Consider the following 17,736-nt stretch of genomic DNA (forward strand, 5'->3'; position numbering starts at 1 on the left):
CCAGGAACATAGTTATGTTCCCGTCTTTTTAAAATGTACATTTATGAAATATTATTATTTCCTCCATATAGGTCCATCCAAACATGAATTGTTTTGGTGTGTGCATGTGCTTGCTGTGCGTGTGTGTGTGTGTGTGTGCTGTACACAAACATGTGCAAGTGCACACATATGTATATAAGAACCCATGGAGGCCAAAGGAGACTCTGTGGTGCCCTGCTCTATCACCCTCTGCCTTCTTCCCTTGAGGTTAGATCACATACTGAAGCCCCAGTGATCCTCCTGTCTCCGCCTCCCACACAGACACAGGCACAACCATCTCAAGCTTTCCATGTGGGTTCAGGGAATTTGAACTCAGGCTCTCAGAGCTGTGCAGCAAGCGCTTTTACTCGCTGAGACATCCCACCCCCTAGCCCATTGCTCTATGCACTGAAAACAATAAGGAGAGGCGAAGAATGCAAGCGAGGCCTGCACAGCCCCTTCAGGTATTTCTGGTAAGTGAATACCGGAAACCAAAGGACTGTCCCTCGGCTCCGAGGCTCTTGCACTGGGGCTGGAAAGACAGCAGGAGCCTGGCAGGCCACATCTCTCTCCAACCCCCTCCCACCCTCCAGCCACCAGTCTTTCCACGCATTGTCCTCATTTCTGAGTTTTCAATGCTGCTTCTAAGTCTTCGAGAGGTCGGCACGGTACCTAACATCCCAGGCATATGTGATTAAGTGTGTTATCGCGGGTGCAGGCTCCTTCTGGTGAAGTACAAGCATAGCCTCTCGGAAGCTGACTCGGCTCAGCTGCTTCATTCTGACACTTGGGATGCCGAAGACGTAGGGGACAGTGAGGACGGTGGCGTGGGAGAGACAGCAAGGCCTACGGCATTGCTAGGACAGATAAATTACAGCTGACAGGAGACGAGGAGGGCCAAAAGACTGACTCTCTGCCCTATACTCCGCCCGGGCGTGCACACATAAAAACAACGCATATCCCATTCTGTCATTTCAGACAAGTTCAGCAATGCTATGCTAAATCAACCGCTTCGGTTCTTCTGAGAAAAACTGTATCTCCTGTTAATTTTTACAAGTATTACCTCCCACATTAATGGGGTGGTTTCGATTCCTGTGTTTGTAAGAAGACAAAGGGGAGCCTGCTTCAAAATTGGGATGTCTTCTCCTTCTGTAAAAAAGAACAAAGAGCATGCTCCCATTTATAGTAAACAGGAGTGAGAAAATATGGGGTAAGTAAGACATAAAACAAACCTTGATCTAAACATAACCCTTACACCTCAGCATTTCATCTATTGAAAAAAAGGAGATTATCTAAATACCTTGATAACTCCCCTTCAGAACACACTGAAAAAGATGAAGGGTCGAGAATTAATCAAGCCCAGGAAGAGTGTGGCAAGGGAGTGAGACATGGACTATGATTAAACTGAGAGGCTGCCGGGTGGAACCTCCCTCCTGCCTCATAAAAATGACAGGGCTGTCAATAACCCATGGCTATCAGAGGAACCACTGTGTGCTGGAGCCAGGAGATGGAGGGGTCACTTCAGAGACTTAGGCCATCGTAAGGACCAAGTCCCGCATTTCGTACCGGAAACAAAGAGTATTAGAAACAGCTTCTGGGGACTGTCTTCTCAGCCCTTCATCATACATGGATGTCTGCATGGCTAGGGTATCAGGCTGGAGTTCACAGGCTGCGTGTTCCCAATGGCGCTAACTTGGCCTTAGGGCTGCAGGAGGAGGATAAGATTATAGATTATAAGATTAGCTAGAAAAGATAAGATTTGGGGTAGGTCAGATGAGACCTCTTGATTTTGTAAATAGATCCAGTTTCCAAGGTGACTGAGAAATACTGTTGCAATACGCTTCTGTGTAGCTTATTGCATCCTAGGTCCAAGGCAGCTCACAAAGGCCAGGCTAGCAAAGGAAAATGAGTCTCGTGAAATATTCCCGGAATAATATGCATTAGTCTTAGCCTCTAATCCCCCACATTGGATTCAGGTTATCAGATTTCAAGTGGGAGCAGAGAAATTTTTAATAAAATAACTATTCTGGGTCCATAACTCCATTGGAGAAATCGTGGCTCTGTTACTTGATCCCTTACTTTGTTATTTCAGACAATTTGTCCCATAAAAGGCAACAGAGATCCATCCCAGTCATAACTCTGGTTATTAGCCATAGAGCCTGGGCTGGCTGGGGATGGGTGATGAGTAAGATTACTAGGTCAGCTGAGATGGCATGATGGAATCTTTAAAGAATGCTGTCTTGGGCTGGCAAGAGGGGACAGAGAGCACATCCAAGTGGGGAGAAGCTGTGAGCTAGCCACGAGCACACATGATGGCAGTCTGTGAGGCCCAAACTTGGAGCTCCTGCAGACAGCACAATGCAATGAAACGGGACTGGGAAGCTAATGAAGCCAGTGAGGACAGTGCCATGCTCACCATGCATGCCACCCTGGGCTTCGTTTTGATTTTGCTAGTTGGCAGGCCTGTTTATGTTTACTCACAAAGTCAAGGTCATTCTGCATTTGCACCTGGGCACCTCACAGTGTCAGTATGTTCCATCAGGAATGCTGTTCTAGCCAGACACAGCAGTGCCCAAAACTAAAACAAGGCAAACGGAAAAATATTATAGGCTGTGGGTAAGATTTCTCTTGTTTTCAAAGTCACAAATTCGTGACTAACAGGATGAGAATGCAGCTCAACTTCTGACTCTATCCAAGAGACACTCTTTAAAGACTTACTCTCAGACTTATGTCTGTGTATGGGTATGTGCACATGAATGCAGGTACCCTCAGCGTCCAGAAGAGGGCATTGCATGCCCTGTAGTGGGAATTACAGGAGTTTGTGAAACACCTGATGTGGCTCTGGAAATGATACTCTCAACTTCTGCAAGGACACTGAGGACTCTTAACCACTGAGCCACTTCTCTCTGCCAATGAATGGGCGTTTTTGCTTACACATTTTATGATTTATACTTGAAAGAATCAATCCTATCTAAGTGAATCGACTTCCTTGTAAATCAAAAGGGAGAAAAGGTTGACTGACTCAATGGGCTGTTCCTGCTAATATATACATATATACAAGTACATACATACAGGCAATAATAATTGATGGAAAACAAGGCCAGGAATTTGAATGAGAGTAAGAAGAGAAATATGGAAGGGTTTGGAGAGAGGAAAAGGAAGGGGAAAAATTTGTAATTAAATTATAATCTCAAAATTAAAAAAGAGGTAAATTTTATAGTTTGCATAGTAAGATTATAGACAGGAAAAAAAACGTGCTGTGGATGCCACCCTATGTTAGAAAATAAAATAAATAAAAATGTCGCTAAAATAAAACGTAACGAGTATGTAGGAAAAACCAAGCAGGAACTTTCATCTGACTGCTGTCTGCTTGTTTGTAAGATGAGCAAGCACTTCTGGTGAGCAAATTCCCAGCGAGCAGCCCCTGAATGAGGAAAGAAAACTGCTTCTAATACGGTGGAGACAGAACCTAAGTATTAGAAGCAGGAGTGCATGCGCTGGATGAACAGAGCACACGCACTGGATGAACAGAGTGCAGTGCACAGCTGGATGAACAGAGTGCACACGCGGGATGAACAGAGTACACACGCGGGATGAACAGAGTCCACAGCGGGATGAACAGAGTGCACACATGGGATGAACAGAGTGCACACGCGGGATGAACAGAGTACACGCGCTGGATGAACAGAGTGCACAGCGGGATGAACAGAGTGCACACATGGGATGAACAGAGTGCACGCGCTGGATGAACAGAGTGCACACACGAGATGAGCAGAGTGCGCACGCGGGATGAACAGAGAGCACACGCCAGAATGAACAGAGTGCACAGCTGGATGAACAGAGTGCCCAGCTGGATGAACAGAGTGCACAGCTGGATGAACAGAGTGCACACACGGGATGAACAGAGTGCACACGCGGGATGAACAGTGCACACGCTGGATGAACCGGGAGTTTGTGGTTCAGTGCTGCTTCACTGTTATATTGAGAAAACAATGCAAAGGAAAAGGAATAGATACTTCAAGGAAACCTAAACATGAACTTCAGTGTTTGCACCAAGATAAAGAAAGCAAACCTTAGTGCTGGGTGAGTGCAGAGCTGCTTAAATCAAAAAGCCTCCCCACTGGTGCAGCCTGAACCCAGCACTTGGAGGGACTCCTACAGATATGAGGTGAGCCTGGACTTCTCTGTGAGTTCAAGGTTAGCCTGGGACAACAGAAAACTTCATCTGAAAAACAACAAAAATATGGTATATTTCAAAAAATAAGTAATAACTAATACATGATATAATAGTTAATATGTAGCTTAACTGAAAGCGAAGAGATACGTAATTTAATGTTCCTCTTCAGTTCTGTGGGCACAGCAACACTCACCATTTTGAGAACAGACAACATTTCATAGGAGAAAGTTTTATTTGGGGAAATTTTTCTTCATTAAAGCAGAGAATCAAAGTCAAATTGAACTATCAGTTTGTGGATTCTTTTAATTAAAAAAAAAAAACAACAAAGGGAATGACCATGTTTTCGGCTAGCACCCAGTGAGTGACTTCAGGTAATCACTGCATTGTTTGAAATTGCCAGTTGTGGGCTGGAGGGAAGGCTTGATGAGTTAGGAGAGCTCGCAGTTCAAGCACAAGGATGGCTACTTGGATCTCAGAGCCCACGCAGTAAGCCAGGACTCCAGGGAAGGCCTGGTACGCCAATGCCAAATGGTTGGATACTTGACAACAGCAGGCTTCCAGGGAGTTGAAAAAACACAAGCTCCAAGCTCAAGGATGGACTCCGCTTCGCTGAATAGGTGGAGATAGACAGAGAGTTCCTGACACCCTCCTTTGGCCTCCGGCATGTGTTTTTTTGTACACGCACTTGTGTACACACACACACACACGTGTGTGTGTGCGCACGTGTATGGATATGTCACAGACATACCACACTCACACGCAAAGATTTATTTTCATAAAAATACAAGCGCATTTCTTACACTCACATATATACGTAACATGTGTAAGTAAGTTACACACAGCATCATCATCATGGCCAGCGGCTCAGCAGACTTTCCTGAGCACCCCAGAGCAGAAACCTCGGGACTCTCCTGCTTTTCCTGTCTCCCCTGAAGCACAGACAGTACCATGAAGAAGGGAGTCATTTTAGGGTTGGCAAGAGACTTGACTCTAGAGGGGTTCCCAGGTGTCCAAGGAGATATCCCCAGCTTATTCCTTGGGCAGCAGAGGAGAGGGTGCCAGAACTGGCCTTATCCCATAGCCACACTGATGAATATCTTGCATATCACCATAGAACCTTCATCTGGCAATAGATGGAGATAGAGACAGAGATCCACATTGGAGCACTGGACTGAGCTCCCAAGGTCCAAATTAGGAGCAGAAGGAGGGAGAACATGAGCAAGGAAATCAGGACCGCGAGGGGTGCGTCCACCCACTGAGACGGTGGGACTCATCTAATGGGAGCTCACCATGGCCAGCTGGACTGGGACTGATGGAGCATGTGATCAAACCAGAGTCTCTGAGTGTGACTGACAATGAGGGCTGACTGAGACGCCAGGGACAATGGCACTGGGTTTTGATTCTACTGCATGGACTGGCTTTGTGGGAGCCTAGTCTGTTTGGATGCTCACCTTTATAGACCTGGATGGAGGGGGGAGGACCTTGGACTTCCCACATGGCAGGGAATCCTGACTGCTCTTAGAACTGGAAAGGGAAGGGAGGGGGAGGGGGAGGAAAATGGGAGGAGATGGAAATTTTTAATAAATAAATTTTTTAAAAAAAAGAAAGAAAGAAAGGCTCCAGATCAGATCAAACAGTCTCATAGCTTGAATTAAAAGTTAGTGATACCAGGACTAAAGGGCTGACTCAGCAGCAAAAAGCACTTGCTGCTTTTGCAGAGGACCCAGAACCCACGTCTGGAGCCGTCCCCACTGTAACTTCAGCTCTAGCAGATGCCATGCTCTCTTCAGGCCTTCTCAGACATGTGCAAGCACACACACACACACACACACACACACACACACACACACACACACCTGAGCATATACACACTCCCACACACTCCCACACACATATATACCTGTGAATACACAAATGCAGACTCACGCCTACACGTGAATAAAAAATAATATAAAATAAAAAGAAGTAAGAAAGGGGGGAGAAAATAGTGATAGGAAGAAACGGAGACGGAGCTTGTGATTTTCCTGGCACCAGCTGCAGATTTCACAGGCTGAAGTTCCCAGGGACACAATGTCATTTGGTGTCCCCTGCCAGTGTCACTGTGTGCTTGGCATTAGAGAATAAACTGGGCTTGCCAGACAGTCCACGGCCGGTTGGGAGCAGCTTCTGGCTCTGCCCTCCAGGCACAGCACATCCAGCGCTCCTGGAAATCCCACATTTTAACAGATTTATTAAGAACAAAAGAAAATAAACAAACAAACAAAAGACCCACCCTCAGTTAGCTGGAGTGAGCTCCTGGGGCTCAGTCTGGGAAACCCTGCTGGAAATGGACACAGGAAGCAGAGATCTGAAAAGAGAAGCAGGGGCGGCTAGGTGCTGGGGCATGAATGCATCACAGGAGGGAAAGGAGCAGGAATGCCCTCTGCAGAAGACAAGGGAAAGGGATGAGGCACGATGCAGCCCCCCAGAGCAGGGATGTCCTCTGCAGCAGACAAGGGAAAATAATGAGACATGATGCAGCCCCCCAGACTTTCTGCTGTGATCAATCGATGGCACACTCTCTATATTAGAGATGTCCAGAAATGACTAGGGAGCAAGTGGCCTAGAAAAATGGAGAGTTAAAGCCATGAACTAGGCATGTTCTTTGGCATGTTTACACATTGTCGTACCACTCAGTGGTAAAAAAAGAAAAATGACATCTTGAAATTTGCATGCAAATGGATGGAACTAGAAAAAAACATCCTGAGTGAGGTAACCCAGACCCAGAAAGATGAACATGGTAACTGCATACTAGTTGTAAAGCAAAGGATATTGAGCCCATAGTTCATGATCCTAGAGAAGCTAAGTAACAAGGTGAACCCCCACCCCCACCCCCAAAATAATAGATCCACCTGGAAAGGGGAAATAGACAAGATGGCCTGACAAAATTGGGAGCATGGGGGCAGGAGGAAAAGGGAGGGTGGAAGGGGAAAGAAGGAAAGAAGGGGAGTGGAGAGGAGAACTTGAGCGAACAGGATAGTCAAGATGGAGAACAGAGATAGAGAGCAACAAAAGAGATATCTTGATTGAGGGAGCCATTATGGGGTTAGCAAGAAACCTGGAACTAGAGAAATTCCCAGGAATCCACAAGGATGACCCCAGCTAAGACCCTAAGCAATAGAGGAGAGGGTGCTTAAACTGGCCTTGCCCTGTAGTCAGGTTGATGACTATCTTAAACGTCACCATAGAACCTTCATCCAGCAACTGACGGAAACAGAGGCAGAGACCCACATCGGAGAACTGGACTGAGTTCCAAAAGTCTAGTTGAAGAGTGGGAGGAATGAGAATACGAGCCAAAACGTCAAGACCATGATGGGTACACTCACTGAAACAGTTTACCTAAGCTAATGGGAGCTCACCCTGTCTAGGCTGACAGGGAAGGAACCAGCATAGGACCAAACTAGTCCCTTTGAATGTGTTTGGCAGTTGTATGGTTGGAGCAGATTGCGGTGCCAGTGGCAGTGGCACCAGGATTTATCCCTACTGCTTGGAATTGGCTTTTTGGGAACCCATTCTCTTTGGATGAATACCTTGCTCAGCCTAGATATAGTAGAGAGGGCCTTGGACTGTCCTCAAAGCAATGTTCCTTATCCTCTCTGAGGAGTAGATGGGGGATGGGGTGCGGGGGTAGGTGGAGGGAATAGGAGGAGGGGAGGGAGTGGGAACTGTGATTGGTATGTAAAATGAAAAAAAAGATAGTTTGTTTTCTTTTAAAAAAAAAACTTATAAGAAAAAAAAAAACAAGGAAGGGGAGGGTGTATGCCTGTCCAGGGAAGGGAAAGGCCTCAAGAAAGATGGAGCATAAGAGTTCCTCTCTCTACATGGTGAATCCATTCCTTACACATTCTGTCGTGAAATGAATGACAGGATCATTTCAACAGAACTGCAGATTCTGCGGGCTCACATCTGCTCCCCCTGCCTCTCCATTCCTACCTGTCTAACCCCAAATAACTTCAAGTCCTTGCGATAAGGCCAAGCCGGATCCACCTGCTCAACTCATGCTTCCACTCCTGGCATGGGTAATTACCCACATTCAGGTCTGTTTTCTTTTGTACACAGCTTATGGCAGCCATTCTCTTGATCTATTTATGCATTAAATTGATCATTGGTTTTTTTTTTCTCCTAGAATATAGGCACCAAGAAGAATGTGATCATTGTTTACATCTTCCGAACTTCTGAAGCAGAAAAGCAGGGAGCTTTGTCCTGAGGAGTACTGGGAGAAAAATCTTTAAAGGTAATTTGTTCACCTTTGCAGCCGCCTGCAGCAGTAGACAGTAGATGGACAAACAGCAGGTAAACTGCACAGATGAAACCAAAAGGCCAGGGAAGCAGGTGTGGGTAGTGGCTTTGACGAGGTCTTATATTCATTCCTGCACAAGCCGGAAGCTGGTCATTTGTGCAGGGCTGTGCACTCACACTCCACACAGTGCTGTAAACACCCAAGCCCTGCTGCGGCCGGCCATGAGGCTCCGCACAAGCAGAGGGCAGGAGCTAAGGCAGTTCTCAATGGCTGACTGGATGCGGAAAGCACCTGCCATGCACACAGAGGCCCTTCGCTAAGAACAGGAGGCACATAGCGTCTCAGTATGGATGAACCATGTCCAGGTCCAGAGAAGCCACTAACCTCACTGGACAGACTTCAGTAGGATCACATGACCAAGACTGTGCTCATAGGACCTGGAACCACATCTACCAGCTTCTCCTAATGAAGCTCTTCCTGGGCTCTGTGATTAAGAGCCCATCCTGCTGCTCTTGCAAAGAACCCAAATTCAGTTCCCAGCAACCACATCAGACGGCTCACAAGCGCCAGTTGCTCCAGCTCCAGGGGATGGGGCTCTATCTTCTGGCATCTGTGGGCACCTACACTTACGCGCTTAGAGTCACATGCAGACACATGAATGTCCACACAATCTCAAAGTAAGAATAAGCTCTAAAAATGTAAAATAAATCCTTCTAGAACTATCTATCCATTTAATATCTTTCTAATTATGGACCTAATAACCGACAGTCTATCCATCTCTCCAACCATCTCTTATTGATCTATTTTTTCTGGAGAATACTCGATAATCCAGCCTACCCTAATATTCCTTCTCTGGCATGTTCCTTGTATAGAATCATGGATATCTTCCTCGGTATCAGTCTCCAGGATTCATGGCCTCATGGCCTCCTCCCACGTCTAGATTTCTGAACCACTGCAACGGCTTATGCACAATTAGTTCTAGAGATATTTTATTTGCTCAGAGAGCGCTGAGTTACCTCTACATACATATGTGTTTTTTTTTTAAGTTTTAGATTTTTATGAGTGGTTTTCTATTCTGCAGTCATGACTTACAATGGACATCATCGATACAGTGCAGCTATCACCATGAAACAATGTTTGAGGAATGTTTCTCTGTTAATACAAAGTAACAGGTTCTGAAAACAAGCGAGGGTACAGAAGAGAGAAGGAGTTTTGGATCATTACACAGGAGTCGCATCTAAGGGCTCCAAATTCAAGCCCTACAGACACTCAGACTAATGTCACACTCCAGTTGTGGCCTCTGAGTCACTTGGGCTCTCCACGTTTTCCCCACCACTCTTCCCCTGGCCTTGCACTTCCCAAAGGCCAGGAATCCAGAGAACTGGAAGTCAGGGAGCACCCCAGCAAATGGGGAAGAGCTTGAGTCAGGGAGCACCCCAGCAAATGGGAAGAACATGAGTCAGGGAGAACCCCAGCAAATGGGGAGAACATGAGTCAGGGAGCACCCCAGCAAATGGGGAGAACATGAGTCAGGGAGCACCCCAGCAAATGGGGAGAACATGAGTCAGGGAGGGTCCCTGCTGTTTACTCACCTGCAGACACGTGCCTCTGCACATCTGTGATCAGCCCTGTGGCGCTGGGCTCTCTGTAGAGCAGTGGCCTATCCTGAAATTCATCGGTGAGTTTCTGGAATCCCACTGTGAGCATCCCTAGTTCTCAATAATCCCAATGCCCAAATCTCTCCAAGATAAAGCCCGGCACTGCTGGATTCACCTTCTGGGATGGCAGGGCATTGCTTCCATACCCCACATGATAGTCAAGTTTGCTTGAGTTTGGAAGAAACGGCAAACAAAGTATTTTCAAAGTGATATTTTCAGTAGTCATGGAGGAGACAAGGGAGGGACAACCTTTAACTCACATGATATTTTATACAATGATATTAAACTCTTGAACAAGAAAAATCAAATTAGTTTTAATTTTTCTTATTGCAGTCCATAATTTTACATGTTAAGCACTGGGATTGCAAGAAAAAGGCCTTATCCAGCCTTTTCTTCTTTTTTAACTGGTGCTGGGGATTGAAATTAAGACCTCATGCTTGTGTAGTCAGCCCTTTACCAACTGAGCCATCTCCCAAGCCCTGGTCCTGACTTTAAAACATGGCAGACAGTCAAGATGCAAACCCGACAGACTAAATGTGTTCTTAGTTAGGTAAATTAACTTCGTACCTGTAGTGCCGAACACAGAAGATATGGCTTCTAAAACATTCTTGTGGACTTCAGGGTGGGCCAGGACAAAGGCAAGTGTCCAGAATGCAATCTGGAAAGGAGGAACACAGACAATATGAAACCTCTCGCGAGGTGAATGAAAGCAAATTCAGTGCCAGCCGCGGACGGCTGAAAGAAGCAAGGAGTTTTAGTCAACCTCAGAAGCATGCTACTAGGGGCTGGAAAGACGGCTGAGCAGTCAAGAGAACTTCCGGCCCTTCCAAAGGACACCGTTTGCATTCTGAGAGTCTACATCATGGCTCACAACCATCTGTAATTCCAGTCCTGGAAAATGTGACGCCCCCTTCTGGCCTCTGTGGTCACTGCACACATGTGGTGCTGAGGTGTGCATGAAGGCAAAACACCCACACACATAAAATAAAAATAAAGAAAAAAACATTTTTAAACACATGCTATTAAGGATCATCTTTCAAAATAACTAGATTTTACAAATAAGAGTGATGTCAAATCTATATGCTGATTCTGTTGCTGTTGTTTAGCTATTGCATTTATATAGAGTAAACTATCTTGGCTGAACCAAGAAAGGTGGAATTGTGTTTACTAACAAGAAACATAGAACATCATGTAGCCATTCACTAATATTCTAAACAAATCATTAATAATTAAGAATGTTAATACAACATGAAAATATCATGATTTAATTTCCTTAAAATACAAATGAGGCAACAGAGAGTGGTGGCTCATAGCTAAAATCTGAGCACTTGGGAAGTAGAGGCAGGAGGATTACTGTGAGTTCAAGGACAACTTGGTTTCCATGTGAACTTCATAGCAGCCAGGCCTATGCAGCAAGACTATATTGAGAGCCACAGAGAGAGAATAAAAATGAACCAGAAAATTTCCTTCTTGCAAATAAAACATATTAATTTTAAATAATTCCAGGAAACCATACTTAAATCTCATTAAGTAAGTTATGAGGACCTGGAGGGGAGGCTTGATGGTAGGACATTTGTATGGTATGAATGTGCAAGTCCTGGGTTCAATACCCAGCATTCCTCGAAATTCATATAAAATAAAAGGAAAACAAACAAAAGTATGAGAGTTTGACACAAGAAAATAGAGCCATTTTGTACGCAAGCATATCAGTAAGTTCTGTTTCGGCCAGCAGGATCATTATGTTTCTAATAATACAGTTTTCAATGCTCAATGGTAACTCAAGGTAATGCATAAGCGATTTCCTACTTGTTATTTGTAGGAGTTTGAGATCTCAGTCTAGGGTTTTAAAATTAAGTTGACTGGAGCTGCTTCCAGTATGGACTGGACAGCCAAGATGTCTATTGAAATTTGTAATCAATTATATATGTCTCCTACCAAGTAGACTACATCCATCTTTTCTACTGTGTAGATCTTGCTTCTACCTTGGGTCACTCAATCAGCCAGCTTTGAATGCTTCTGTGAATTGCCTCTTTTGCCTTAATGCCTACACACACACACACACACACACACACACACACACAAACACACAAATAATGCTCCGGAACAGTCTTCATGTTTGCATTTTATTCAAGAGCTAACCTATTTTGAAGATTGATTTTTTTCCATTCCTAATAGTTATCAAAATAAATGAGTTTAAGATGTTTAAGATAAAAATGTGCATCTTAAAAATGAGCTTCCTGCTGAGGTGAAAGTTTTTGCTTCTGGAGGTTAGACAATACAGCTAATGTTTAAGATCCTGAGAAGCTTGAATTTCCCATATACTGTTTTCCTATAAGCACTGTACTAAATACTAACATTGTAGTAAAGAAGATCAAGAGCTTTAGAGAGGAAGTGGGTACAGGAGGAGTTGGGGGCAAGGAAGGTGGAAATGATGTAAATACAGCATCGATGTATGAAAATTTCTCAAAAACGAAAAATATACATAAAATAAGGGAAAGTGGCAAAAATAATATTTTGAAATCAATTCTGAGGTGACCCAGACAACACTTTGTATGCCTTAAGTCTTTTGTCTCTATTGCTTTTGTGAAACAGGCTGGCCCTGGGAACGATCCCAACCCTCCCTCGTGTGGTCAAAAGAGGAAGAGCAGTACTGAAGGGAGGTGTGGAGAGGCAAGCCCAGGCTGCTGGCTTCCTCCCTGCTGCACTGAGCTGGGAAAGCAAGGATGGATGCACAGCCTTGCTACAGAGAGAGGAATGAGAGGTGCAGACAGCCTAGACCAGCATCCGGATCCAGGCAGACTTAGCTGGAGATTATCCAGCTCACCTTCACACGTGGCTCAGAGAGCTCTCCTGTCTCCCTCCTCGGGTTCTTCCTCTGATGAGTTATCAATGCAAGTGCTACTCTATTGGACTTGATTAATTAATAATCACTCCATACTCCATTCATTGTATTTGAGGTCAGAGTTCACACTGAGGAAAGAATTCCAGTGATGATCCCCGACCTTCAGTAACACAAGAAGAGCTTGAAGTCCTGTATGCCTGACTGTGGTTTTGAGAGTCACTAAAATTGGGTACAATCTGGTTTTTATGGAAAACTCTAGAATTCAGCTCAGTAAAAATGGCTGCATGATGGTATTAAGTACCCTTTCCTTAGCAGCTTTCTTGTTCTTAAAGTCTGATATTTTTTACCTTTAAAACAGAACTTTTGAGGGCTGATGAGATGGCTCAGTGGTTAGCAACACTTGTTACTCTTGCAGAGGACCTGGGCTTGGTTCCCAGCACCCACACAGCAGTTCACAACCACCCAGAACTACAGTTCCAGGGGATCTGGTGTCTTCTGTCCACCACAGACACCAGGCATAAACATACTACACACACATGCAGGTAAAATACTCATGCATAAAATAAAACAAATCAAAACACAACAATGTACTCTTGGTGTGAAGGTGAGTGGTCCCAGAGCCTCGGATGTATAAGAGAATAAGGAGTTCAAGGTCATTCTCCCTGACAGCCAGTGTGAGGCCAGTCTGGGCTGCATGATTATATGAGACCTTGAGTCCCCCTACAATAGTTAAGGGAAGAGAGCACTTCTAGGGAGCACTTATTTCCTTCAGACGCTCCCCCAAGAGGAGTGCACCGTTCCTGGAGGGGCTGCAACAGATCTCTGCATGGAGTAGGGACAGCAAGCTCTCGTTCCAACTCCCAGCACCAAGGGTCTATCTTTACTGTGCTGTTGTCAGACAGCGGAAGTCTCTGCTTCTCAACTGATAAGAACAGACACCACACTTCACCTTAGCAAAGGGACAAGAAGTGATTTCTTTACGTCTTAAAAATAAGAAAAAAGCTAGGCAATATGGTGTGCACCTATAATCTTGGACTCTATTTGGGAAACTGAAGCAATAGGATCATGGGTTCAAGGCTAACCTGGGACACTGTCTCAATAAAAAAATGCAAATAGGAAAAGATATTAAAGAGTTAACAAAATGTTCCCATGAAATACTGAATCAAAAAGCAAAAGTGGCCCTAAAGTCATTGACACATTTGGAAAGAGATTTCAAAAGCACTGCCCAAGGGCATAACAATCACTATGATGTCAAAGGGTCAAGTCCATGTCCAGAGTGCAAAAAGGAAGGTCAACCTGCCCACTAAACTGAGGGCAGTTACAAAAGCCACGTGCAGGAGAGGGAAGGAGGAAGTGAGAAGAGAGGAGAAACAAGGCTCTGAGGCTGGCTGCATCCTTCAATAGCATCCAAGGAGATGTGACGGATGCTGACGGAGTCTGGGAAGTGCACCATGTAAGCCAATTGCCACGTACTGTTGAAGCTCACTAGGCAGCTGGCACTGGAAGTGGGGTTGGTACCCCTATTTCAGACCCTAGGGTGTTACTGTCAGGAGTGTTCCAAACCCCCTTGTGTGAGAAACGGGAGCCCCTACTCTGAGACAGGGAAGAAAGACAACAGACAACGTGATAGCTCAAGACAGCATGTGTTCTTGAGAACAGCCTGAAGGAATATCATTTCCAACAGATGCTATCACTGTTTAATCTGAGATGTAAAAGTTGTACAGTGGGGAGGACAAGCTGAAAATATAGTCGTGGCAAGCTCACCCAGAGAGAGCAAGCTCACCTAGGAACGCCCGCTGCCTTAACTTCCCCAGCTGGTTTCTGATCATGTTCTGAATGCCTGATTTGGTGATGCCGTCTCTCTGCGTTGCTGCTTGTTCCTTTACTTGGAAGTCTCACCAGAGGGGACACTGCTCTGGTTGAGACTCTCTCTATGGGGATCTAGAACTGTCTTAAAATAGCTTCCCAGTTGATTTCTGCTGGATGTTTTGGGTGCCAATTGATGGTGTTTTTCAATATATCCATCCATCCATACATACATACATATGTCCATTCATCATCTATTCATCACTTCTTTTAGTTTGGCTTGCTAAATACTTAAAAAATATACTCATTTAAAGCTCAAAGTGATGGATATCATAGATCATTTTTCAAACAAGAAAGAAAAAAATCTCTATAAAATTCCAGATAATCTTCTATCAATCATGGCAAATACATCCATAGCAATTTCTGGATGAAGAGTTTCACATTTAGATAGAGATTGCGATACACACAGCTGGAGAAGGGGGGACGAGGTCACTATGCAAAGCCACACAAGTGCCATCGTATACAATAACTCTGAGCAGAATGAGGCCATGGCGGCCATTCAGCATAGTTAAAACTTCAGAGAAGCAGCAGATAAAAATGGCAAAAGTCAGCCCCTCTTACAACCATCCCAGCCCCAGCCAGCAGGAAAATGCTCTGCAGCCAGGCCGCTCCACCGTAATCTCCAGCTGCATCAGAGGGTCCCAGAGGCACAGCTCCCATCTACACTGACTGGAGGAAGAGGCTGCACCACCACCATCCGCAGCAGCATCACAGGCCCGGGCAGACATAGCCCCAAGAGCCAGTCAGCAGGCAAGGCTACTGTGGCCAGGCCACTCCACCACTAGCCTCAGTGGCACCAGAGGCCACCCAGAGGCACAGGCTCCATCTGCACCAGCTGGAGAAAGAATCAATGCCTGTATCTATAACTACTCCAACCCCAGATGGGCAGAAGGCAGTGTAATACGGTACCACCAGAGCCTAGTGGTTCTACAACAGCAAGACCTCGAACATTCTAACCCAGAAGAAGCAGAAGAAAACAACTTTTAAAATAATTTTGTAAAGAGGATAGACACCCTAATACAGGAAAAGAAAAAACTCCCTTAAAGAAATGGAGGAATGGGCTGGAGAGATGGCTCAGAGGTTAAGAGAACTGACTGCTGTTCCGGAGGTCCCGAGTTCAATTCCCAGCAACCACATGATGGCTCACACCCATCTATAGTGAGATCTGGTGCCCAGAACACTATAAACATAATAAATAAATTAAAAAAAAGAAATGGAGGAAAAAACAAACATAAAATTGGGGGGAAAATCAATAAATCCCTTAAAGAAAGTATATTCAACAAAAGGTGCTAGTATAACTTGATATCAACATGTAGAAGAAAGAAAATAGATCCATATCTATTACCATGCACAAAACTCAAATCCAAACTGATCAAAGACCTCTACATAAAACCAACCACATTGAACCTCATAGAAGAGAAAGTGGCAAGTACACTTGAGTGCACCAGCACAGGAGACCACTTCCTAAATATAACCCCAGCAGCACAGACACTGAGAGAAACAATTAATAAATAGGACCGCCTAAAACTGAGAAGCCTCTGTAAAGCAAAGGACACAGGCAATAACACAAAATGGCAAGATCTTCACCAACCCCACATCAGACAGAAGTCTGACCTCCAAAATATACAAAGAACTCAAGAAACTGGTCATCAAAAGTACAAATAATCCAATAAAAAATGGGGTACAGACCTAAACAAATAACTCTCAACAGATGAATCTAAAATTACTGAAAGACACTTAAGGAAATGCTCATCATCCTTAGTCATCAGAGGAATGCAAATCAAAACAACTCTGAGATTCCATCTTACACCTGTAAGAATGGCCAAGATCAAAAACACTGATGACAACTTATGCTGGAGAGGATGTGGGGTAAAGGGAACACTTCTGCATTGCTGGTGGGAGTGCAAACTGGTACAGCCACTTTGAATATCAGTATGGTGATTTCTCAGAAAATTAACAAACGACCTACATAAATACCCAATAATACCATTTTTGGGTATATATCCAAAGGATGCTTAATCATACCAAAAAGACATATGCTTAACTATGTTCATAGCAGCACTGTTTATAATAGCCAGAACCTGAAAACAACCTAAAAGCCCCTTGACCAAAGAATGAATAAGGAAAATGTGGTACATTTATTCAATGCAATACTAAACAGCAGAAAAATAATAATGACATTTTGAAATTTGCAGGCAAATGGATGTATCTAGGAATCAACATATTTAGTGAGGTAACCCAGACTCAGAAAGACAAATATCACAGGTACTCACTCATAAGTGGCTTTTAGACATAAAGAAAGAAAACCAGCCCACAATTCACAATCCCAGAGAACCTAGACAACAATGAGGACCCTAAGAGAGACATACATGAATCTAATCTACATGGGAAGTAGATTAGACAAGATCTCTTGAGTAAATTGGAAGCATAGGAACCATGGGAGAGGGTTGAAGGGGAGGAAGAGCAAGGAAGGGGAGCAGAGAAAAATATAGAGCTCAAAAATAACAATTTTAAAAAAAGAAAGTCAAGAAAGGCAAGAAAAGCAATCAAACAGGTAAAGGAAACAGTCAAACAGTTCAAAACTTAAACTTTGAAATAGAGGCAATAAGAAATTATGGAAATCAAAAATCAGGGCAAACGAACAGGAATCACAGATGCAGGAATACCTAATAGAATACAAGAGATGGAAGAGAGAATTTCAAGCATTGAAGATACGATAGAGGAAATGGATTCATTGGTCAAATTCTTAAGAAAAAACATCCAGAAAATCTGGGGCACCATGAAAAGATCAAATCTAAGAATAATAGGGATAGAAGAAGGAGAAAAACTCCAGCTCAAAGGCACAGAAAATATAATCAACAAAATCGTAGAGGAAAACTTTCCCAACCTAAAGGAC

At 44.3% G+C, this 17,736-nt stretch overlaps 1 protein-coding gene and 1 non-coding gene across 5 annotated transcripts in view; both read right to left on the minus strand.

The window, feature by feature from the left end:
* Nucleotides 1-17,736, minus strand: part of Cyp39a1 (cytochrome P450 family 39 subfamily A member 1) — an 89,413-nt gene that overhangs the window by 42,365 nt on the left and 29,312 nt on the right. For all 4 annotated transcript variants that reach the window (XM_085679354.2, XM_048445209.3, XM_085679355.2 and 1 more), the window contains exon 7: nucleotides 10,700-10,790. In XM_085679354.2, the coding sequence (XP_085535480.1) occupies nucleotides 10,700-10,790 (91 nt within the window). The remainder of the gene's footprint in view (nucleotides 1-10,699; nucleotides 10,791-17,736) is intronic.
* LOC125407705 (U2 spliceosomal RNA) lies at nucleotides 13,759-13,947 on the minus strand. Its single transcript, XR_007234281.3, has one exon. It is a non-coding gene; the product is annotated as a U2 spliceosomal RNA (small nuclear RNA).

Source organism: Myodes glareolus, chromosome 18 (genome assembly GCF_982192425.1).
Source record: "Myodes glareolus chromosome 18, mMyoGla1.1, whole genome shotgun sequence".
In the NCBI taxonomy this organism is placed as follows: Eukaryota; Metazoa; Chordata; class Mammalia; order Rodentia; family Cricetidae; genus Myodes; species Myodes glareolus.